Genomic DNA, 20,542 nt, shown 5'->3' with positions numbered 1-20,542 from the left:
GAGTGCACCACCACGCCTGACTATCTGGCTGTTTCTAATACACTTAGTATGTTCCTTTAGAATCCTTGGCTTTTTCTCTGAAATACCTTTATATAGTCTTTCTGACGTGACCAACAACCTTCAGAACCATTTTCTTAAGAATCTACTGTTTTTTTTTATTTAGATGAAACAGTGTCTTTGAGTCCAGTTCAGACTGACATCAAGTTTATGATCCTTAGCTTCCAGATTGAGGGATTTATTGGTGTACTCTACCACTGCTCAAGTAACAGTTAGTCGGTGTTATTCTTATGTCAGTAGAAATGTATAAAGGAACTCCCAGAGTAGCAAGTGTTTGAAAGGGTTTTAAAACCCCTGACATTTACTAAAGCATATATCTAATAATTATCTACCAGAGTATAACTTGGTGGCTAGTCCCAAACACGGGAGTGAAAAGCAGAATCTAAAACCCCGATGTGTTTAAACTGCATCCCTAATTAATTGCCATATTGAAAAGGTAAGGACACAATGGAGTCTGTGAGTAGCGTGGCCTGCTCCCTTGGCACACATTCACTGTTTGTTTGTACCAACCCACAGGGAGGAACAGGTTCTTCTGAGAATATAAAATCTCCTCTGGCCTCATGCCTGCCACTTTTGCTGATAAAAGAGCTCTGTGCACGTCTGTCCACCTGGAACAGACACTTCTTCTTTTATGGGGTGACTGATTCCTGCCTGAGTAAGTAATTTGGAAACCTACAGTTTAATTTTTTTTACATTTATTATGATTTTGTTTGTTTGTTTGAGACATGTCTGCTATATCCCAGACTAATTTTGAACTTACTGTGGTACTAAGGATGATCCTGGACTCACAATTTTCCTGCCTTCCGCTCCCTTTTGATGAGATTATAGGTGTGCATGACCACACTAAGTTGAGATGGTGCCAGAGATCAAACCCAGAGCTTTGTGCACACTTAGAAAGAACTCTCTACATGATGAGCTACATCCTCAGGTCCTCAGCTCAGTGTGTCAGTACCTGTTTCATATTCTACAGGTTGGTAGAGTGTGAATCAATCAAATATTTTCTCATCTCAGATAGTTTCACTCTATGTGTTTTATTTTTAAAAATGTACAATGCAAAAAAAAACTGCATTAAGGAATTTTTTGTCCTTCTAATTATTTGTCTGCTGATTTCTTATGTGGGGATGAGTTGTTACAATTAAAAACTTGAACCTACTGAATTATTGTCAGTTTACTTAATTATTGAAAGAGAAGGCTAGATATTCTCTCCCAAGAAACAATGTGCTCACAATAGTTAATTTATCTCTTAGTTCAGACTCAAAACTTTAAATCTCACTTGGCAAGTGCCTTATCAAAAAAGGAGAATGCTTTACGATTTTATACGGAATACTATGACACATTTTCCTTTAAGGAAACATTTAGCCTACATCCTCTTTTCTTCTTTTAAGGATATCATCTACAGTAGTTTTAAAAGAGCCAGTCGGATGGACCAGCTAACATAGCTAACTAAGTCCTGCACCTCTAGTCCCATGCTACACTTGATTTTCAGGGTGTATTTGATCCAGTACTCAGGATCAATCAACTCAACCACCCTTTAGTTTTCTCTTCTTGAGATCCTTCTGTGCATGTTTAAGAAACAATAAACATAATAATTTTATTATTTTAGTAGAAAAGGAGATCAGATCCCAGAGAAAGCCGAAGAACAGAATCTGTAAATGAGAGCTGTCCTCCTCCCGAGTGCTGGAGAGCAGCCTGCTGCATTCTGCTTCCAGGTGAATGGGTCTTGCCCTAGGACAATCCACCCTCTGGTCATCCAGGTGGTCATCTACCTGGCCTGCACAGTAGGTGTGCTGATCACAGTCCTGGGGAATTTGTTTGTGGTGTTTGCCGTGTCTTACTTTAAAGTACTCCATACTCCCACCAACTTTCTGCTGCTCTCCCTGGCCCTGGCTGACATGTTGCTGGGTCTGCTGGTACTTCCCCTGAGCACGGTCCGCTCGGTGGAGAGCTGTTGGTTCTTTGGGGACTTCCTCTGCCGTCTGCATACGTACCTGGACACGCTGTTCTGCCTCACCTCCATCTTCCATCTCTGTTTTATTTCCATCGATCGTCATTGTGCCATCTGTGACCCCCTGCTCTATCCCTCCAAGTTCACGGTCAGGATAGCCTTCCGGTACATTGTGGCAGGGTGGGGGATACCAGCCGCCTACACTGCCTTCTTTCTCTACACAGATGTGGTGGAGAGAGGGCTCCGCCAGTGGCTAGAAGAGATGCCCTGTGTGGGCAGCTGTCAGCTGCTGTTCAATAAGTTCTGGGGCTGGTTAAACTTCCCTGCATTCTTTGTTCCCTGCCTCATCATGATCAGTTTGTATGTGAAGATCTTTGTTGTTGCTACTAGGCAGGCACAGCAGATCAGCGCCCTCAGCCAAAGCTTGGCTGGGGCCGCCAAGAGAGAGAGAAAAGCCGCTAAGACGCTGGGCATTGCTGTGGGCATCTACCTTGTGTGCTGGCTCCCCTTCACCGTTGACACACTAGTTGACAGTCTCCTTAACTTTATCACCCCACCCCTGGTCTTCGATATCTTTATCTGGTTTGCTTATTTCAATTCAGCCTGTAACCCCATCATTTACGTCTTCTCCTACCGGTGGTTTAGGAAGGCACTGAAACTCCTCCTGAGCCGGGAGATCCTCTCACCACGGACGCCGACGATTGATTTGTTTCGTGACTGACTCAAGCAGGAGGAAGGAAGGTAGCATTGCCATAGGCTATGGTGTTTCCCTAGTTTGTAGGCAGCCTCCAGGGCTTAAATGGAGAAGAAAAGCGTGTTACTTAGTCAGCAAAGAAGTAAAACACCTTTCTCACCGAGTATTCTCATGGAAGAATGTAGGGAAAGGGCTGAGTAAAGTCATCTGAATACACGGAAGGTAAGCAAGAATCCTGGGAAATGTCCTGCCCCGATATCGTTGCTTCCTAGCAACTAAGAAACAGAGGCTGAAGTTGCCTGGGGTTTGCTTTCTAAGTTCCTCCCTGCGTATGCTATGTGCACGGGTCATAACTCTGACTCTTCCCTTTGCCACACTATTTCCTCTCTAAAACGGCATGAAAACAAGACAGCGTCTAGTCTTACTCTGGGAAACTATGCTTGAGTCATACTTTTATGCCATACTCAACAATCGGAGTACAACACTTAGAATGTGTCTTTCTTTAAATGTTCATGTTAGAATCCTCATCTCCTTAGAACCTGACTATTTAGGGGTTTGGAAGCCATATCTGTCCCTTTCATTGTGGAATCATTTTATATTGTTTAAGGAATATTTTCTTCATTAAAAGAAATAAGAGAAACCTGAAATGTGCAATGTATTCTGTGATAATTGGCCACATCTTGCCTTATTCTTTTAGATCTGCATCACATAAACTAAATCTACTGTGCTCCCACAAGTCCCAGTGCATGATTTTCAGAGGTAAAGCAAGTACCTGAGCCCCATGCACAGAGAGAATGGAAGCAAATATACATTAGCAGTTGTTACCAATAAGAGTACATCCTGGGTAAACTCCACCAATGAAAAGACAAAATGTCCTTATCTACACATTTTATTTGGACACAAAAAGGATTTGAAGTACACACAGATGTCAACATTAGCTGTATTCTGAAGGTTGATATGATTTTTAGTGTTGCCACAATGATAAAAATCCAGAATCACCTGGGAGATGGACTTTCTGGGCATGCCTGTGAGGGATTATCTTCATTACTTTAATGTTAGGAAGATCCATCATACCTGTGAGCAGGACCATTCCCTGTCTGAGGATCCTGGACAGTACAAAGAGAGTAGAGCATTAGCATGCACATATTCATTATTCTCTTCTGACTGTCGGTAGAATATAATCAGGGGCTCCAAGATCTAGATACCTTTGCTTACACCCTCATAACTGACTGGGAGCTAAAACAAGATTTCCTCTCTTTGGTTATATATATTGTCACAAATGAAAAAGAAACTAAGGGGGCTGGAGAGATGACTCATCAGTTAAGAGCACTGACTGCTCTTCTAGAGGAGCTTTGTTCAATTCCCAGCATCCACTCTGCAGCTAATAACAGTCTGTAACTTCAGTTCCAGGGGGATCCAACTCTTTTGTTCTGGACTCTGAAAGCATCAGGCATGTACATGGTGTACAGAGATACATGTAGGCAAAATACTCATATACATAAACAAATATAATTTTAAAAAAAGAGTACATCCTGCTTCTTTTTTTTTTTTTTTAATTTCCTAAAGGCCTCTAGTCGCCCTGCTTTCATATTTTGCATTGGCTGTTTGCAAATGAATAATTGCTTCTTTGTAAAATTTCTTTGTAAATTAATTTGAAGTTTCTGGAGTCCATTCATATTTACAGGCATGGATATATGTTTATGGTTTTGCCAATCTCAATAAACAGACCATGAATGTATGCATGTGTTTTTGAAACAACTTTAATGTTAAAACTCACAAAGAACTAACCACTAAGCGGTTTAAGTAAAAACAATGATTCACTTTCAGATAACAATCTTTAAGGAAGTAAATGTCTATCACATCTTTTGTTTTCTCTTATATGTAGAACCCAGATTTAAAAATCATATATAACTATGCTATGACTACAGGCTCTAAAAGACAAACATCTTTTAGATCTTTTGGACAGTAGAAAACCTCTCCTGAGATCTCAGTATGATGTGCTACTTTGCTGAATTATTACTCGAATCCCTCTGTGCTCCTGTTAAGAGGGAATCAATTGCACTTAAGGCAAGTGCCCCAACTTCTGTGATCTATGAACTTCTGAGTATATGGTAAAGACTGTGGGCTCCTCTTCAGAATACAGTTTTTAAGTGGATGAAATAATTTAAAAGACAGAAATCCAAGGGAAAACAATTACGTTGAAACACACCTTTAAAATATCTTGGAAATAGCCACATCTGTAATGTAACAATATGTGAAAATATCAAACTCTGCCAGCAGGTGTAATGAACTTATTAAAATTCAAAGTAGCGATGCATTAATGAATTTACACAATATCAGCAACAGCTATACTGAGATGTGAGAATACTGATTTCTCTTTGTGACAAATATCAGAGCAATTGCTAAGTTCACTGCGGGTTCTGCCCATATCAAAAAAATGGGACAGATAAAACTTCAGATATGTTCCATCGATAGAAAGGTTTCTTTAAACATGAATTCCAAGCACTCTTTCAAACACAGTAGCTTTGGGTTCAGATGTAAGCAGAAGGCAACAGCAGTGGAACATCACCACTAATGCCTTACACAGTGGTACCTGAGAAGTGCTTTTCTTCATCAAGAGCATCTCACTGGAGAAGAGGTCAAAAGTATAATCGTGGTGGCAGTGGTGGTGATGGTGGTGTGTGTAGGTGCTTTCTTACATATTTTTTGCATGTGTGCGTATACGTTTCACAAAACATCAATATAGTCTAAGGGCTGGAGAGATGGCCCAGTGGTTAAGAGCACTTGTTGCTCTCGCAGTAGACCCAGGTGCAATTCCCAACACCCACATCAGGCAGCTTATAGCTGCTTATAACTCTAGTTCCAAGGCCTCCATGGGCACCTGCACGTATGTGGAATATACACACACATACACATATGATATTTACATAAAAATAGTAGTAAAATAAAATTTCAAAATGTAATCTAAAATTCTAAGGTCCTTGTTTTGTATGACCCTAAACAGTAGTTCATTCTCTATACACATTTCAATTTATTTATATTGCTTTCTTCAGCTAAGTCAAACCCATTGTAGCTCAAACAGCTGGCTGTATGAGTGAATAAGTCACACATTGAAGTGCATATTTATACTAGTATACGTAAGTGTATGTGTGTGTGTATACTCATGAGAGAAGAGACTCATCACCTCAACATCAGGCCTGAACACCAGTGACATGTTATCTCTCAGTGACTCCTCTTTTACACTCTTTTCTAAAAATTTATTTATTTTACATCCTGACTGCAGTTTTTCTTCTCTCTTCTCCTCCAAATCCCTCCCCTCTGCTCCCCCCACCAAATCCATTCCTCCTCCATTTCTGTTCAGAAAAGGGCAGGCCTCCCATGGATATCAACCAAGCACAGCATATCAAGTTGTAGTAAGACTAAACCTTCTCATAGTAAGGCTAGGCAAGGTGACCCAGTATAAGGAATAAGGTCCCAACAGCCAGAAAAAAAAGTCAGAGACAGCCCCTGCTCCAATTGTTAGGAGTCCCACAAGAAGACTAAGCTACATAACTGTCCCATACATGCAGAGTGCCTGGGTCAGTCCCATGCAGGGTTCCTGATAATCATCAGTTCAGTCTCTGTGAGCCCCTATGAGCCCAGGTTAGTTGATTTTGTGAGTTCTCTTGTGATGTCCTTGATTCTTCTGGTTCCTGAATCTCTTCCTCCTTCTCTTCAGCAGGATTCCTAGAGCCCAGCTTAATGACTATCAGAGGATCTTTGTATCTGTTTCCATCAGTTTTTGGGTGAAGCCTCTCTGATGACAATTGGGCTAGGTATGAATCAGAATATTGTTAGGCATAATTGCATTGACAGTTTTTTCTCCAGTTGTGTTTGGTTCTATCCTAGGTCTCTGGGTCATCCAGCCGGTGGGTCCTGGTGCTCCAGGCAGTGTCAGGAGTGGGCTTACTCCTCATGGCACAGGTCTTAGGCTAGACCAATTGTTGCTTGGCCACTCCCTCAATCTCTAGGCCACCCTTACCCCAGCACATCCCATAGGCAGGACAGACTGTAGGCCAAACTCTTCTACACGCTTAACCTTTATTTTACTCTCCTCTCCTACTGTTCTTTCACCCACCATCTGAGCAAATGTCTTAGATTCAATCATGTTGAGTTTGGCTGTATGACTTGTCTTGATCAAAGCCTTATGGGCCATGGCACTTGCCACCCTCAAACTGAAACTTAAAGAATAGTACGTGGTTGAGCTCAGTTTTTACAGTTCTGTCTTCCACCATCAGAACAGATGATCCCAACAGAATCTTCAGCCAGGGCCTCAGAGAAAAAAGACATGAGAAGGAAGAAGGATATACACCTACAACTGAAGCAGGGCTACCCCACTCCTGCTGCAACCAAATAACATAAACAAAAAAAAAGAGGAGATAAAAGATGACCCTAGGCATTATCAAAGGAAGAAGCAACCACATAATGTGCTCCAAGAAGGCCAGGTATTCACCAGAGAGCATAGATATATAATAGGTTTGGTCTGCTTAGAAGGACTAGGCTCAGGACTATCAGAAGTGTCAGGAATAGCAAGTAGTGGGCTGTACAGAATTCTTTTAGCCTTTGCACTTAATTCCATATATAAGCTTGCAAAGACTATGCTACATTTACTATTCAAAGATAAAAATTCCAAGGCAAATGATCCCAGTTTGAGTAAATGAGCTGTCCTACCTGGCCGAAGTCTCCCTGGAGTGAAACAACACAGTTTGAAATTGGAAAGAGAAGGAGAATGGGGAGGGCTATAGTAAAGATGGCAGCAGAGGTCTAGGAAGCTGGTGACACGGACACAAGCTCCTTCGGGCCCACAGAAAATAGTGTGGAGACCTGGGGAGCACTTGCCTCCTAGTTTCTACTTTGAACACAAAGGGGCAGACAAAACAATGCTTGAATTGAATTTCAAGGGTGGTCAATGGAACAGATTGCCATTATTCAACTATGTGGTCAGATCTATCTGTCACTGCTGTGTACTCTACTAACTCAGGCTGCTTCGGTCCAGTGAATTCCTTGCTTTCTTAGAGCATGTCACCAGTACCTTTTCCTCTGACAAGCTTGGGTCCAACATTTCTTCTCTTTCTGTTTTTGTTTCTTAAAATTTTAACCACAATGGTCCGGGCTATAAACTTCAGTCCCAAAGCAGACTTGAACATCATTCCTGTAATTTGAATTGTCATCAACATGAGCTCCCTACAGCTAGCCAATACCAGAACTTCTACTGTGGGCACACAGCAAGGTCCCAGGATTTCAAGTCTGTAGTTCCTATGCTCCTACGGTTAGTTGGCATGGTTTCCATCACTGGAAGCTGCTATGGAAGATTATGAGATGAGAAAAGGGTAGAGTCTCTGTATCTGTAGACCTGGGTCCGAATCCTAGTTGTCCCTAAAGTCTAGGTCATGTGACTTTTACTGTCTAGACTTCAGTGCCCCCTTTTAGGAGTACAAGATAGTAACCATTTTCAAGATTTCACTGAACTCGATTAACTGGCGACCACATGACACATTTAACTATAATGAAAACAAAGACGTGGATGGTTCGGATCTCAGTCTTTTCATCCTTGAGGAAGCATTTGATTTAAAAAGACAAACAAGTCTTTTGAAATAACTTTCCATAATTTTTATTTATTTGCAGTATTATATATACATATATGTGGAGAGAGAGGGAGGAGGAGGAGGAGGAGGAGGAGGAGGAGGAGGAGGAGGAGGAGAGAGAGAGAGAGAGAGAGAGAGAGAGAGAGAGAGAGAGAGAGAGAGAGAAGACAGACAGAGAGAATGCTGGAGCTCCACAGAGCATCCACATTGGAAGGATGAAGAAACTGGAGTCTGATGTCAACAGCGGGTATCAGAAGCATCTTTAGACACAATTCAGATGTAGAAACAGGGCTTCCCTTCCAACTCCTTCATATCTGATCTACCTGCCGGAAGGGGTTACACACTTTGAGGCTGGATTTTTCCCCCCTCAGTTAATCCTTTTGGAAAACTCCCTAAGACATACCCAGAGGTGTGTCTCCCAGGTGATTCTAAAGCCCATCAAGTCGACAAATTGGCAAGTCCTAATGTAGCTTACAGACCTTTATCAGAGACAAACAGGTCTAACATTCGTAAGAAGCAGGAAAATAAGACTGTGACCCATTCTAATACATACAGTTAAGAGGTTGAAGGAAAAATGAAAATAGTGAAGCAGGAGAGGGTTGCCAATGCTGTCCTCCACAGTGACGTTTCCGAGAGAAAAATAGGAAAGCGGAGGCTCTGAGAATGATCAGAACCAGCCTTGCAAAGGTGGGAGGGGTGAGTGATGTATAGATAAGAGAGTATCTGTAGTTAATAGATAAGAGTGATATATAGAAACAGTAGCATCTACAGTTAGTATATGGGTAGATGGATAGGTGCATTACAGAAACAGGCCCCTGAGACAGTAGTTACACTGGACAGAGAACTCCCTTTACTGTTAGCTGATGTTCTGATCCTAGTTAATGCTATAAGCAGTAGGACCCCAATCCCGTATTTCCTATTTTTATTGATGATACAACATCACTTTTTGATGTTTTTCCTGATTGCTGGGCTTTCTCTTGTAGTGGAGTTGATTATACAGACTTGTAGCAGAACTTTTATTTTTCCAGTTTTTAAAAGTAAGCAGGCATGTTTACAGAATCAGAAACAGCAAGGTTGGGATCGTTATTTTGGTACAGTTCACTTCTATATTTTTCTATATTTTGGGGAAAGGGTTAATATTTTTTTGAAAATAAATTATTACATCATTTCCTCTCTTCCCTTTCCTCCTTCCTTCTTGCTCTCATATCTTGCTCTCATATCTGTCTGACTGTCTGTCTATACATTACATATATCAAACCTGCTCAGTCCATGTCCTGTTACTTGTACGTATATGGTTTCAGGACTGACCATTTTGTGTTGAATAACCAACTGGGGGCCTCTTCCCAGGGAAGACTATTTCTCTTGCCATCAATGCTCCATAATTGCCTGTAGTTCTTTGACTAAGGTTGAGGCCCCATGAGATTTCCCCTTCCATGTTAGCATGTCTTTCAGTGTTATCCTTATTAGTTAGGCAGCCATGCTCATGAGACTTGTGTAGCTTCTCTGTCCTTTCCACAAGACATAATCTCACAGAGAACTTCCTGTCTCTCCGACTCTTACAATCTTCCTGCCCCTTCTTTTGCTATGACCCCTGAGCCTTGGGTGCAAGAGCTGTGTCCTGGGTGTATCAGTTCACACTGAACACCACTACTTCTCTATTTTTCAAGGCAACTTAGATATGGTTCCTTGTTGTAAAGAGCAAATAAAATTCCAAGAGACCATAGCAAGTTTTATCCTCGGTCAAGGCTATAGTAGGGTTCAACCTTAACTCTTTCCTACCATTTAATCCCCTTTTACCTCTTCCAGGTTGTAATAGAACTTGACTCTTTTTATCTTCTTTATCAGACTGATGGCCTGTGCCATCAGATGGGAGGAGACACATGGCTAGGAAGACTGGAAAAAATGTGGTTAGAGTGTTTGAGATGGGCTAGAATTTCATTCTAAACACTATGGGACTCGGGCTTGAAGCTTCACATTATGAACCCGTAGAGATCATGGAGACCAATGTCAAATGTTGGGGCTAGTCAAGGGTCTAGTGTCCATCTGCCTTCTGGTAGAGCAAATGTCAACCACAGTACCCCTGCCCTCCACAGTGTAGCTCCGCTCTCTCATGTCTGTACCTAGGAACAAGTATGATTTGATGGGAGTCATTTTGGAAACAAGAAGAATCCCAGCATCTTGACTCGGACATGCTTGAATCACCAAACCTAAGGCCACAATCACCATATTTCAACGACATTGTTATCGAAACGACTGCTGGGCTGTCATTCTCAAAATCCTTCACACCGTCACCTGCCATTCATTAAATAAAGCAAGGTGGCGAGGGGGTTCCACGTGCTGGCCCTGGCCACTAGGTGGAGCAGTCCGCTTGGCTTCTCGCTAACAGACCCCAGTGTGTCCTTTTCAGGCTGAAGCAAGAAGGAAACTTCTGATGGAGAGAATGAGTGGTGAAATCCAAGGGATCCACAGTCATGGTGTGAGGGCAGCTGCCCAGGAGAGCGCTCCAGCATCATAGGGCTTCATGTGAGCCAGAAATAAATCTTTCTATGCTAGGCTGTGGAGGTACTTGTTTCTTACGTCAGCAATGTCTCACCTATGTCTGATGGGGGTCATTGTATCCCAGGCCTGTAGCTGGTTTCAGGGCTTTGGGAAAACTCTGCAATAGGAGGGCTGAAGATCGTGAATACATTATGTGTGTTTCTTTTTCTTTTTCTTTTTCTTTTTTTTTTTTTTTGGTTTTTCGAGACAGGGTTTCTCTGTGTAGCTTTGTGCCTTTCCTGGAACTCGCTTGTTTGTGTGTGTTTCGTGGGAAGGGGAGTGGAGGAGACGTATGTTCAATGGTGTACAAATTATTTCGTTGGCAGGATAAACTTACATGTTTTCTTAAGTGTAGAATTTATTAATGGTATTCCTTTGTGGTATTTCTTCTTGTTTTTAATTCATTATTTAATTTCTCATTAAGTATTTGTTATATATCATAATAGTTCCATAAAGACATTCCATTCAAATACATCATGTACTCCAACCATATTCATCTTCCCATACCCTTCCCTTTACATCCTCTTCACACTAGTACTTTGATCTCATTTTGATTTTCATGTTGTATATATGTAGTTATGTGCACACTATATGTATGTGTATGATTTTTCTATGTCTATGTAAAATTTAGGATCCACAAATGAGAGAAAATACATGATATTTGTCTTTCTGAGCTTGAGTTGTTTCACTTAACATGATTGCCTTTAGTTGTATACATTTTTCTTCAGATGATCCAATTCTTCTTTATGGCGGAATAAAATTCCATTGGGCATATGTTAATATTTTCTTTATTCATTCATTTGTTGGCAGATAGGCTGATTCCATGACTTGGCTATTATTGTAAACAAAGCTACAATAAATATGGATGTGTGATTTCACTGTGGTGTTCTGATTCAAAGTGCTTCAGGTGTACACCCACAAGTGGTATGGTGAAGTCATATGGGAGATTTGTTCTCTCTCTCTCTCTCTCTCTCTCTCTCTCTCTCTCTCTCTCTCTCTCCTTCTTCAGAAACCGCCACTTTAATTTCCAGTATGGCTAGACTAGTTAGTATTCCTGAAGCATTGTGTAAAGGGTTCCCCTTTCTCCACATTCTCACCAACAGCAGCTAATGCTGTTTATGTTCTTAGTTTTCATTATTATGGGTGGGGTAAGATAGAACGAATCTCAATGTAACTTAAACTTGAATTTCAATGATGGATAAGGATGTTGAACTGTTTTTACCATTTATTGACCATTTGCACTTCATCTTTTGAGAACCAACTGTCTCTCTCATTAGCCTATTTCTTAGCTGGTTTGTCTGTTTTTTGTCTGTTTGTTTTAGTTATTTAGGTTATTTCTTTTTTTAATATAGTCCAGGTGTCAATTCCTGTATCAGATGTAGAGCTAGCAATGATTTTTCTCCTGTTCTGTAGACTGCTACATTTTTATTTAATTCAGAGAAAAGAATCTGAGCATATTTATTTAAAAAATATTTGCAATGAACAACACTGCTTTATACCAGAGTCTCGGCTCACAAAAGTGGGGATGCTATTACCTGTTTCCCGGGCATTCAGCATGGATTTCACTATGTGTAGGCATAAAGTTCATGTTTGGTTTAAAAAAAAAAGTAAAACAATGACTATTTGAATGCTTGATGTTAATTTATATTCTACATGGCTACTAAAACACACAAATTCTTCATTGTAATTAAACTTTATTGAAGAAAACTAGAGACTTCACTTGAAAGAGATTCTCCTTAATGAACGAGAAATATTCCATGCACCTAAACAGACCAGTGTGACACAGGATTCCATGTGTCCCATGTATCCAGTTTCCAGCCGAAGGAACAGCCACATAATCACAGTGCCTCCACTCTGGGAAGTCTAGTGGCTTCTGTTTCCTATTTTGGGGGAGGAAATCATGGAGTCAGAGGACAGTAACTTGGCTGACAATCACTACAGCCTGATGAAGGTGATGTTACTTGCAAACTGTTCCCCTACATACTGGGATCTCTCACAAGACTGAGTCGATTATATTTGCCAACGAATCTTCTTTTGTAAGTTGTATTTGAAAGATCAAAGGAAAGCAGAAACTGGGGGAAGCTTATTCATGCATGAAATGAAATGTTTTGCAGGCTACTGTCAGCCTGGAAGCTTTGTAAAGAAAAGAGGATAGCGTCAGAGGGGATCTTCGATGTCTTCAGAGAATATACGAGGACCAAGGGAAAAATCCATGGATTAAAAGAAGAAATAGATGGAGGAAATTAAATGCAAGGAGTGTAGTGTGCTCAGCTCTGAAGTAGTATGCTAATAAAAACTTAACATTTATTGGTCCAGTTAATATTTTCAGAGAAATGGCAGCAAGATGCACATCCGTGCAAAACTAGAAAACGCTAACTCATCCTTTGTAGTGTGCCCAGCCACTATTCTTTTCCATGAAGGGTCTTCTTAGACTCTTTAAAGACTCAATTCATCAGGAATTTAAGGATACCTGTGAGTTCCTCTCTGCCTTTGCTTATATTTGCTCAGAGAACAAGTTCATACTGGCTGAGCTGTTCTTGAACACCTGGCCACTCATAATAACCTTAATAGCTTTCTTAAACCATGGGTAAAATAAAGCATAGATCAAAGGATTCATGGCTGAGTTGTAATAAGCACACCAAACACAAATCTCATAAATGTAGGCAGGGGTGATGAATCCCATAAAAGCATCGATTAATGAATCAATGCTATATGGCAACCATGAGATCATGAAGGCTACCACAGTGATTCCCAGGGTTTTGGCTGCTTTTCTCTCCCTCTTTGCCACTCTGGCTTTGTAGTTCTCTGAAGATGACTCTGTTTTGCTGCCAATATTTTCTATCTTTTTAGCCTGTTGCCTAGCTACCAGAAAAATATTACCGTACAGAATGATCATAACAAGACTTGGTATAAAGAAGGAAAGAAAATCTATCAGCACCCAGTTCTGATTCACAACTACCTGACATCCTCCTACACAGTTGAGGGCATTGGATAATTCTTCTAGGCCATCATCATAGACCCCTGTGTAGAACACAGCACCGCTGTACACCAGGGGCAGAATCCAGGAGATGCTGATGCAAATTCCTGACACAGACACCGTGAACTTGGTGGGATAGACCAGAGGGTCAGTGACAGCGATGTACCTGTCGATGGAGATGAAGCACAGGTGGAAGAGAGAAGAGTAACAAAATGCCACATCACAGCAGGTGTGGAACGTGCAGAAGCTCCTTCCGAAGTACCAGCAGCTCTCGATGGACCTGACCATGCTGAAGGGCATCACAGAGACTCCCACCCAGAAGTCAGCACAAGCCAGAGAGGCGATGAGGAAATTGGTGGGAGAGTGCAGCTGCTTGAAATGGAGGATGGATATCATTACCAGGAGGTTTCCAAACACTGCCAGCACAGCCCCAATGCCAAAGACTGCATACAGGATGACGCGGGACCCAGGCGAGTAGGGAGTTTTCACACAGGACCCATTTACATTCTCATAGCAGAGCTGTAGGACTGCTGGTGGAGAGGAGTTACTACCCATGCTGCTGCTGTTTGCGTGGGCAGAAGGTCTGCATTTGATTCCCAAGATTCAGGGGTTCTAATTTTCAATACTGTAAGGGGAAGAAGTCCGTATCAATCCAGTAAGATGACAGAGGATATTATGAGATGTTAAGCCTAATATAATTTTTCACTTTTAAACCTTCTGACAATTTCTAAACATTCTTTGGAACAAAATAAAACCCGATAAATACTGTATGGTCCAACATTACTAAAACTGAATTTCAACTAACAAATGATTCTTTTTCTTAGTTGGTTGTTTTCTTTGATTCCTTAATATGTTTTTATATTTTATTTTTACCTCAGTGTTCCTCTGGCAGCAGCATAACTGTCGATGCGGCTGTGGAACTGGTGGCTCACCTATGGATTTACTTCCATGTTTCATGTCTTAAACTACTGCCTAAAGGATGCAGGCCTTCAGCTAAATAGACATCACCAATGGGAAAACGACTTGACAGAATCCCAGTAGGGCAAGGTGTGAACCAATAAGATTATATTCAACAGTGATTACTAGGAAAGTTGGCCTACAAAACAAGTCTTTCCTACATTAATTACTATGAAGTATTCTAGGCAAATAATTCTTTTTCCTTTGTTTACAGACTTGAACCATGCCCCCCTTCTCAGTCATGACTTGGTCACCTTCCTGGGGTTTTAAAGAGATACGATGGTGCTACAAGGTTTAAAGGTCAATTTGGCTCTCTCCAGCCTGTTAAGAGTCATTTATGCATCTCCCATGGCTACCAAGCAGCAAGATAACAAGCTGTGGGGAAATACTACATTGAAGAGAGACATATTACAAGGAGGCCTTAAAGAACTACATGGATTAAATGCAACAGCTTTTTTCTGAGACTACAGAGAAAATTAATTCGGCTCTTAAACCTTTGCTACCCAGGGACCTGTGTGCAAAGTTTCTCCATCCACTCAACAGATCTGCAGTGAGCACTCTATGTACTTTCCTCTGTGGTTACTAAAGACTGCCCCTTTTGCCCATGCTTCCAGGGAGATTTCATTTTACAAAGAATAATGCACGGGAGTGAGAACTCTGAAATGGATTTTGCGTTCATCGTCTCAACCCTGGCGGAAGGAACAGGGCAGACCAAGGGAAAAATATTTTTCAGTCTTCTGGATGAAGAGTTCAAGTCTCTGGCAGTACAGAGCTGGAGACATGCAGACATTTATAAGCTTGCATGGTACATTATGAAGAGTGAGAGATAGTTCTTATTCATCTTATTGGCTATCTGATCACAAATAAATAAAATCAATACTCTTTTTCAGATATCTTTCAGGTTTCTCCTAACATTTTCTTGGTGTCTTTGTAAAATGATTTCAATTGCTTATGTTACAAAATCCTATGCCCGGTTTTCCCCATCTATCTTCTATAGACATAAGAAACAATTCTATATGTTGTGTGGCACCAAGTATCATTCCTATGTACAACCAGTAATAGCTAACCTCATCCCCTGGTTGAGAATGTCTCTAAATGTTGCTATATAATCTCAGGAAGCAAACATTCCCCTTCCTCCCATTGAGACCTGTGTTCCAGTAAAGAAAAACCTTTCCATTGGCATCCTTGCCATTGGGTAGAGAAATAACTTTATAGTTCCTTCTATCATTCTGAGATTTATTCATTAGTTTATTCAGAACATAGTGGATGTCTGTAACTGGGTATAAAGAAATGAATAAATGCCTGTCATCTCTATGATCATAAAGCCTGAGGTCTTGAAGATGAAGCAACACTGAATCATAAGTGGAGAGCTGGGCCTGTGAGGATAGAACCAGAAGGGAAAAGATAATGCTCCTGATAGTATGGTAAGCATAAGAACAGACAGATCCAGGCCTAGGGATCCTAGAATATGGTTATGTAGAGATGCTTCAGCATTTGTAGAATTCTAACTATTCTATATTAATATCATCTAAGCTCAACAGAGGAGTCGAGGCTAACTTGTGCCTTCATGTTTGAGTAAGCAGCTCTTCTCCCAGCATGGAGGCAGGATGTAGTTGGAGGCCTGCTTCAAGGCCTCTAAAATTCTTGCACAAATCTGACTTTCCTAATGTTGTCCTCCCCAAGCCATCTTTAGTAAATAGTTTGGCGGCGTTAGGAAGAAGTCCTGATTCCCACGGGTTTAGGACTCTAAGGCCAAGGACAGGATTCTTAGGCAAACTTTTGGTTCTTACATCAGACGAAGTTTTCCTTCCCATTTCTGCACCTGAGCTTTAGTTGGGTCCTCCAAGACATTTCTAATGAGACCATCCCCCCAGTGACTGAATGTGTGAAATAGTCCTCATTATGACCAAAGTCAGAGAAGGATGCGATAATGATGGCCTGTGGTCATGCGGAGCACAAACTCTGAAGGGTGTTAATGAGAGGAAGCGTTTTATTCCTGTCTCTATGGATTAGAGGCTGGAGGTAACCAAACACCAGGCAGGTTGAAGTACTAATCTGTCACTGAAGAACACTGGGCATTGTGTACGTGCAGCCAGTTTGTCTGGTAATGGTCCCAGAAGGTCACTGGCTTAGTGCATTATTGAATCAACTTGATTCTCTCCATCACTACCAAGGGTTGACAGGTGTTTCTCCAGGTGTACGTTAACTGCTTGTGGGTGCTCGGAGTAGAGTGGGAAGTTATAATAAACCATTTTTTCCCCTTCAAGTGCAGTTTAGCAAGTGTTTCCTTCCCTCATCTGCTAGTCAGACCTCAGGTGCCACACACACATGCTTGTCTAGTCACTGTGAGCACTGAAAGCTTCAGTTTTAGGACTTGAACCGAGGCTTCAATCCACATCTGCTTGAGTATGTCTGCCCTCAAAAGGCCTGATTTTAGGCAAAGAATAGAAAAATTCTTCATATGCAAAAATAAATAATTTTTTTTTTAAAGGACAGGGTTTCTTTGAGTAGTCCTGGCTGGCCTAGAACTCACAGAGATCCACTTGCTCTACCTCTGCCTCCCGAGTGCTGGGGAGGCATGCGCTACCACATGTGGCAAGAATGTCAATACCAGTTTAGTCCCAATATTATTTCTGAGCTTGAAATGTCTGTACTAGAAGTAGTGTTTACTACTTCCCCTCATTTTGCAGTGTTTGAAAAATGCATACAACGTACAGTTATGTGACCATATACATAATATCTAAAGTGAGTCCCTCCCTTTCCCGACTCCTGTCCTCACTATGTAGCCCTGGATACACTGAAATTCACTGCGTAGACTAAACTGGCCTCAAACTCACAGAGACCTGTCTATCTCTGCCTATTGAGTGCTGAGATTAAAGCATGCATCATCACATCCAAGAGCGCGCGCGTACACACACACACACACACACACACACACACACACACACACACACACATACACACACGCATAGATCGATAGACATTGATTGATTGCCTTCTAATCATCAGGCTTTATGTGGAGAACAAACTCTTCCCTGCTTGATCTTCATTCATGGTGATATCTGAGAGGTCTATACTCTTAATATGATCTCAAGCAAATCAAGGACATTTTAAAAGTAACCCCCACCCCTCAAAGTAATGAAAAGAGAAGGGGAAAAAGAAGCCAGTGAATCTTGTACGGCATTTTCTGTGCTTCTGCCTCTGAGCCAAATCACACTGGTCTCATGGCATAAACATGAACTATTCAGTAAGGTCTGCCACAGGCAATCCACTACCTTGTTACTGGGGGCATGATTATTTTTATTTGAACCCTTCATATTTACTCCTCAGACCTTGTAGAATGTAACCTGCACAGTTGACTCACTGTTAAATGAGGAACCTGGGGAAAGGGACAAGCCTGGATGCTCCTCCTTTCTAGGGCATATGGAGCTCATGGAGCATTGCCTTCTAGAGAGTGGCAGCATAAGGCTTCTCCCTCTCACTCCACTTTTCCTGCTACCAGTGTGCTCAATTCCAACTTAATTTGCTCAAAATGAATAAAGAGTGGGTCATCAAGGCCATTGAATAAAGAACCCTAAAAGAGAAGGAAGCTTGAATCATCTTATTCATATATTCTTCAGTAGAGTGATGGGCAGAATGTCCTCCAGCACACAAGTCCATATGGTTTTTTTTTTATGTTCAGACTCTAAATGAGAACATGAAGAGGTCTGCTGGAGTGTTCCACCCATGCCAGAGATCTACTGTGAACATACATTCTCCAGAGAAGTTGCACATGAATGGCAGATCCCATCAAGAACACTATTAGACACAAAGAAAATCATTGCTCTGCTCTCCATAGTCTCTTTTACTTTCTTTTTTATATTGGGGTGTAAATGGGTTGTACAAAAAAAGGGAAAGGGGAAGAAAGAATGAAAAGCAATATAAATGAATGGACTTTATCTCTCCCACTGTTGATCACCATAAGTTGGGAACCAGGGCAGAAAAACAACAGTGTTAAGTAGGTATGCTATTACAATTATGAAAACAATTAGAATGGACTTTGGAATGGGCTTTTGAAACTAGAAATTGAGTACCAAGCTATAGAAACTTCCCATGTAGTCATAAAAACTGGGGAAAAAGATTGACTGGAACAACCTTCCACTTATGAATAGATGTAATGGTAATGACATTTTACATCTGCAATGTATCAAGTTCAAACTGTCCCATAACTAGAGATGTGTGCACACTTCCTAATTAGAAGGAGGGCAGACTAGCTCTGAAGACTCAAAGACCATTCTGTGTGGTTTTCCTGAATATTGGGAAAATGTCCGACTGCATACCAAGATATCTCATTGAATTTTAAAAATCAAAACCAGTGAACTATGGTATAATATTACTGAAGTCATTTTAAAATTCCACCTGTTTGATCACCACATGATAAAAATAAGTGATTTGTTGATGTAGTCATCCTTAAAGTGTAACAGCTTTGTTTCTGGGTCAGTGTTCAGATTTGATGTTCGTACACGAAGATACCCTAGTGGCAAGATGTAGGCAAGGACTTACCTGAAAGCATACACTTCTGAGATGCCTCCCCCTTAACACTGTTCACTCAATTTCTGCATTACAAAGAAGCTTGGAGTCCACAGAGGGAGGATCTGGGTGAGTGCATCAAAGTCTTGCATGGGGACTCACAGTAGTAGATATTTATAAAGTAAATTACTCTTGTAATTATCTGGCTAAGCATCTCAACCTTTAGTATTGGCAGCAGTGGAAATGTTACGCTCCATCTGAAGATTTCCTATCAAGCCTCTTGAGCACATAGTTTCACTGATGTTATTTCTAAAATCCTCTTAGAATACCCCTTCCCCAATATATGTAAGTAAGGGAAAGCATGTGGAAGCAAACTGATTGAAAAACCAAAGAAAGGGTCACAGTCTAACACACAGAGCAGGAAGCAGCTGCAGGACTAACAGCTAGCTTCTTCTCGCCTCTCAGTGGAACCAGAGAAAAAGTCTATGTCCTAGAAAGAGCCTACAGAGAAAACAATGGAGTGAATATAATAAAATCAATCCTATAGAAGGTTTCATCTGGATTAAAGAAATGTTCAAACATCAAAAGAAGGATTAACATCATGTCTTCTTTTTTCATTAGTAGAAGATAAAATAAGGAGATTAGAAATTACTTATTGTGGGGGTTGTATCACTAACAGAGGTTTTTATTTGATCAACACGTGCTTTGTAGATGTGTAGAAATAGCACAGTGAATCTCGAATAGACATAACAAATATATGTCAATAAAATCATTAATCTGTCTACCAGAATAAAGACAACAAATAAGCAGGCATTAATCTCAGATAACTATGAAATGAAATCACATAGCCTTCTTAGAAAAGGAACCAGAAGGAGCTGACTTAGGACTAAATAATGATGAAATTCATCTTCATTATACTGTCTATTAGAAGACAATAAAGAAATACTTTCTGACCAGGGAGAGAGCCAGTAGACAGGAACACTTGCTCTGAGAACATGAGTACCTGAGTTCAAATCTCCAGAACCCATGTAAAAGGCTTTTAACACGGACATGTATGCCTTTAACACCAGTGCTGGGAAGCGATGACAGGTGAATCCTAAGAACAGGCTCCCCAGCAAGATCAACCCAAATAATGAGCTTCCAGCTCAGAGAGAGATCTTAAGGAAGTACTGAGAGTGACAGAGGATAATACTGGATACACTTTTCTGACCTCTGCATGTGTGCACCTGCATACCCCCATG

At 41.0% G+C, this 20,542-nt stretch overlaps 2 protein-coding genes across 2 annotated transcripts; one reads left to right on the top strand and one right to left on the bottom strand.

Annotated features, from left to right (window-relative positions):
- The first annotated feature begins 1,709 nt into the window (after positions 1–1,709).
- Positions 1,710–3,232, top strand: Taar5 (trace amine associated receptor 5). Its single transcript, XM_059273028.1, has one exon. It carries the CDS (start codon positions 1,710–1,712, stop codon positions 2,721–2,723), a length of 1,014 nt encoding a protein of 337 aa, XP_059129011.1. The 3' UTR covers positions 2,724–3,232.
- A 10,120-nt stretch (positions 3,233–13,352) lies between these two features.
- On the bottom strand, positions 13,353–14,390 carry LOC131918863 (trace amine-associated receptor 6). The gene has a single exon (XM_059273027.1). The coding sequence runs from the start codon at positions 14,388–14,390 to the stop codon at positions 13,353–13,355; it is 1,038 nt and encodes a 345-aa protein (XP_059129010.1).
- Positions 14,391–20,542: the final 6,152 nt, after the last annotated feature.

This window comes from Peromyscus eremicus, chromosome 8b (genome assembly GCF_949786415.1).
Source record: "Peromyscus eremicus chromosome 8b, PerEre_H2_v1, whole genome shotgun sequence".
NCBI lineage: Eukaryota > Metazoa > Chordata > Mammalia > Rodentia > Cricetidae > Peromyscus > Peromyscus eremicus.
This window is presented reverse-complemented; position numbering and strand designations above follow the sequence as displayed.

Coding starts and splice junctions, on each gene's coding strand:
- Taar5 (XM_059273028.1), top strand. CDS start 1,710: ATGAGAGCTGTCCTCCTCCCGAGTGCTGGAGAGCAGCCTGCTGCATTC.
- LOC131918863 (XM_059273027.1), bottom strand. CDS start 14,390: ATGGGTAGTAACTCCTCTCCACCAGCAGTCCTACAGCTCTGCTATGAG.